General features: G+C 26.2%; 1 protein-coding gene across 1 annotated transcript in view; it reads left to right on the top strand.

Moving 5' to 3' along the window:
- LOC126016100 (signal recognition particle subunit SRP72-like) overlaps positions 1-3,403 on the top strand; it is a 190,014-nt gene extending 186,611 nt beyond the window's left edge. Inside the window, exon 2 of the mRNA XM_049778630.1 lies at positions 2,590-3,403. Coding sequence (XP_049634587.1) covers positions 2,590-3,150 — 561 coding nt within the window. The 3' untranslated portion in view covers positions 3,151-3,403. The remainder of the gene's footprint in view (positions 1-2,589) is intronic.
- Positions 3,404-3,784: the final 381 nt, after the last annotated feature.

Here is a 3,784-nt window from a genome sequence, read left to right as displayed (position 1 = left end):
CTATGTCACCCGTCACCCTGTGGTTTGATCCTCAGGCATTCCTTATTATTCTCCTGGCCAGAAACAGTTTTTGAGCTCAGAGCCAGAGTAACACTTGAAGTACACTAGGTGTAGCCCGCAGCAAAATATAAAATAAAATAAGATAAAATAAAATATAATAAAAAATAAAATTAATAACATAAAATAAAATATAAAATAATAATCTAAAATAATTAAAATAAAATAATGAAATATAACAAATTAAGATGAATAATATAATATAAAATTTAAATAAAATAATATAAATGAAATAATAAACTAAAATAAAAAATGAAAAAATAAAATAAAATGAAATAATAAGCCAAAATAAAAAATGAAACAATAAAGAGAAATAATAAAATAAAGTAAAATAATGAAATAAAATAAAAGTAAATAATAAAATAATAAAATAAGACAAATAAAATAAAATAAAAATAATATAAAATAAAATATAAAATAAAATAAATATTTAAATAAAATATAAAATAAATTAATATAATAAAATAAAAATAAAATTAAAAAAATATAATTATAAAGTAAGATAAATAATAAAAAATAAAATAAAACAAAATAAAATAATAAACCAAAATAATGAACTAAAATAAAATAATGAAATATTAAAAGAAATAAACTAAAATATTAAAATAAAATAAAATAATAAAATAAAATGAAATAATAACATAGATAAATAAAAAATTAAAAAATGAAGTTAAATAAATATTAAAATAAAATATATAATAAACTAAGAAATTACAAATATAAAATGAAATAGTGAAATAAAATAAAACAGAATATAATATTAAAGCAAGATAAATAATATAAGATAAAATAAAAATAAAATTAAATAGAAAGTAAAATAAAATGAATGACTTCTGAGCGCATAACCAGAATAACTCCTGAGTGTTACCAGGTGTGGCCAAAAAACAAAAAATAGATAAACAAATACATAAATAAATAAAAGAATAAAATAAATAAAAATATTAAAATATAATATATTCTGAGAATAGAATATTTAGAGAATTGGAAAAGGATGATAGATTGATGTGTTAGAGAACTTGCTTCACATGGTGAAAGTAGGTCCTGAGCATTAACAGATGTGGACAAAAAAAGAAAAAAAACGATTTCAGTAGCTGGAGTTGTAGAGCAACTAGTAGGTAGATTGCGCCTTGCATGCACGAACTTAGAGACTCACTGTGCTTTGATCACTGGAATTCTATATGGTCTCCCACACCAGGAGTAATTTCTGAATGCACAGTTCAGAGTGACCTCTTAGCACCACCGGTGAGACTCAAAATACACACACGCACACACACGCACACACACACACACACACACACACACACACACACACACACACACACACACATCCTCCAAGGTCCAAAGCATTGGTAAGAGTGTTATGGCATTAGAGTTGCAGGCAAACACCTACGACACCTGTGGTCTCCTCCACAGGCATTCCATACTGTTCTCCTAGCCAGAAACAGTTTTTGAGTAAAGAGCCAGAGGAACTCCTGAACTACACTGGGTGTAGCCTGCAGCAAAATAGAAAAAGAAATAAAATAAAATATAAAGTAAAATACAATAAAATAGAAAATAAATTAATGAAATAGAATAAAATAGATAATAATAAACTAAAATAACGAGGTAAAATAAAATGATGAAATAGAAACAATACAATAATAAAGTAAGATAAATAATATTAAATAAAATAAAAAATAAAATAACAAACGAAAATAAAAAATGAAACAATAGAAAATTAATAAACTAAAATAGAAAAATAAATTGAAATGATGAAATAAAAAGTAAATAATAAAAGAATTAAATAAGATAAATAATATAATATAAAAATAAAATTAATATTTAATAAAATAAATATAAATAAAATAATATAAAATATTATATTATTATAAATTATAAATTTATAATATTATATTATATATTATAATACAATATTAAATTATAAAAATAAATATAATATATTTATAATAATATATAATACACATATTTATAATATATATTTATATTTTATTAAATTTTATATAAATTTTTATAATATATATTTATATTTTATATAAATTTTATTAAATTTTATATAAATTATATATATATTTATAATATATTTATATATTTATAAATAAATTATAAAAATAAAATAATATAAAATATTATAAATATTATATTATTATAAATTATAAATTTATAATATTATATTATATATTGTATATTATAATATAATATTAAATTATAATATTATAAATATTATATTATTATTTCCAAAGCATGTCTAATATTAAGAAGCATAGAAGAGTTAAAGCATAAACCAGGCATGGTGTCTGCACTAGTGACCATGTATAGCCATGAAGAAGATATTGATAGTGCCATAGAAGTCTTCACACAAGCTATCCAGTGGTATCAAAACCATCAGCCCAAATCTCCGGCTCATTTGTCTTTGATAAGAGAAGCTGCAAATTTCAAACTCAAATATGGGTGGAAAAAGGAGGCAATTAGTGATCTTGAACAGCTATGGAAACAAAACCCAAAAGATATTCACACGCTGGCACAGCTTATTACGCTTACTCACTTGTAGATCCTGAGAAAGCAAAAGCTCTTAGTAAACATTTGCCCTCGTCAGATAGTATGTCTCTGAAAGTTGATGTTGAGGCGCTTGAAAATTCTCCTGCTGCCACATATATTCGGAAGAAAGGTGGAAAAGTTGCTGGAGATAGTCAACCAAAGGAACAAGGGCAGGGAGATTTGAAAAAGAAGAAAAAGAAAACGAAAGGCAAACTGCCCAAGAACTATGACCCCAAAGTGACCCCAGATCCGGAAAGATGGCTGCCAATGCGAGAGCGATCCTACTACCGAGGAAGGAAGAAGGGTAAAAAGAAGGATCAGATTGGAAAAGGGACCCAGGGAGCCACTGCAGGTGCTTCATCTGAACTGGATGCAAGTAAAACTCTGAGCAGCCCACCCACCTGCCCCAGACCTGGTAATACTGCAGCACCATCTGCATCTACAAGTAATTATATTATAATTATTATACCCCCACGACATCAGAAGCCAGCAGGTGCTCCAGCAACAAAAAAGAAACAGCAGCAGAAAAAGAAGAAAGGTGGGAAAGGTGGTTGGTGATTAGAACACTTCTTGCAGGCTGTTTTGAAACTACTCAGTGACGCTAGCAACATAATAAAGGTAACAGCAAGAAGCACAGAACTACTCATTTCTCTCTCATGTCCACATTTTCATCTGATGATTTTCTTGTGCTTCAAAATAGGAAAATGTCTTCAAACTGCCTAAGTCAGATTTGACCTATTTGTACCACCCAGCTTGCAAAGATGACAGGGACTCACAATTTCACAATAATTGGCATTTATCCACCTTGGTATGTGTTGTGTCCTTTCTCTTTGTGTGATGTTATTTGTTTTTTTTCAGTTTTCCAAACATGGCATGTTATCTGGTTTGCTAGAATTCAAACAGAAACTATTTGGACTAGACTCTGAAGATACTTGTCCTGGCAAGCCACATTTGATAAAATCATGTTTTAGGAGACCCAAAGTGAATCTTTTGAGCATTCCAATATCTGCTTATAAATATTATGTGACAAAAAAAGACCTTATTAATACACTGGTGTTCTGAAAAAAAAAAAAAAAGAAAGAAAAAAATATTATAAATAAGATACATAATATAAAATAAAATTATATAAATAACATAAAATAATATGCTAAAATAAAAATAAAATAATAAGCTAAAATAAAATTGAAACAAT

This window comes from Suncus etruscus, chromosome 8 (assembly GCF_024139225.1).
Source record: "Suncus etruscus isolate mSunEtr1 chromosome 8, mSunEtr1.pri.cur, whole genome shotgun sequence".
Lineage (NCBI taxonomy): Eukaryota > Metazoa > Chordata > Mammalia > Eulipotyphla > Soricidae > Suncus > Suncus etruscus.
This window is presented reverse-complemented; position numbering and strand designations above follow the sequence as displayed.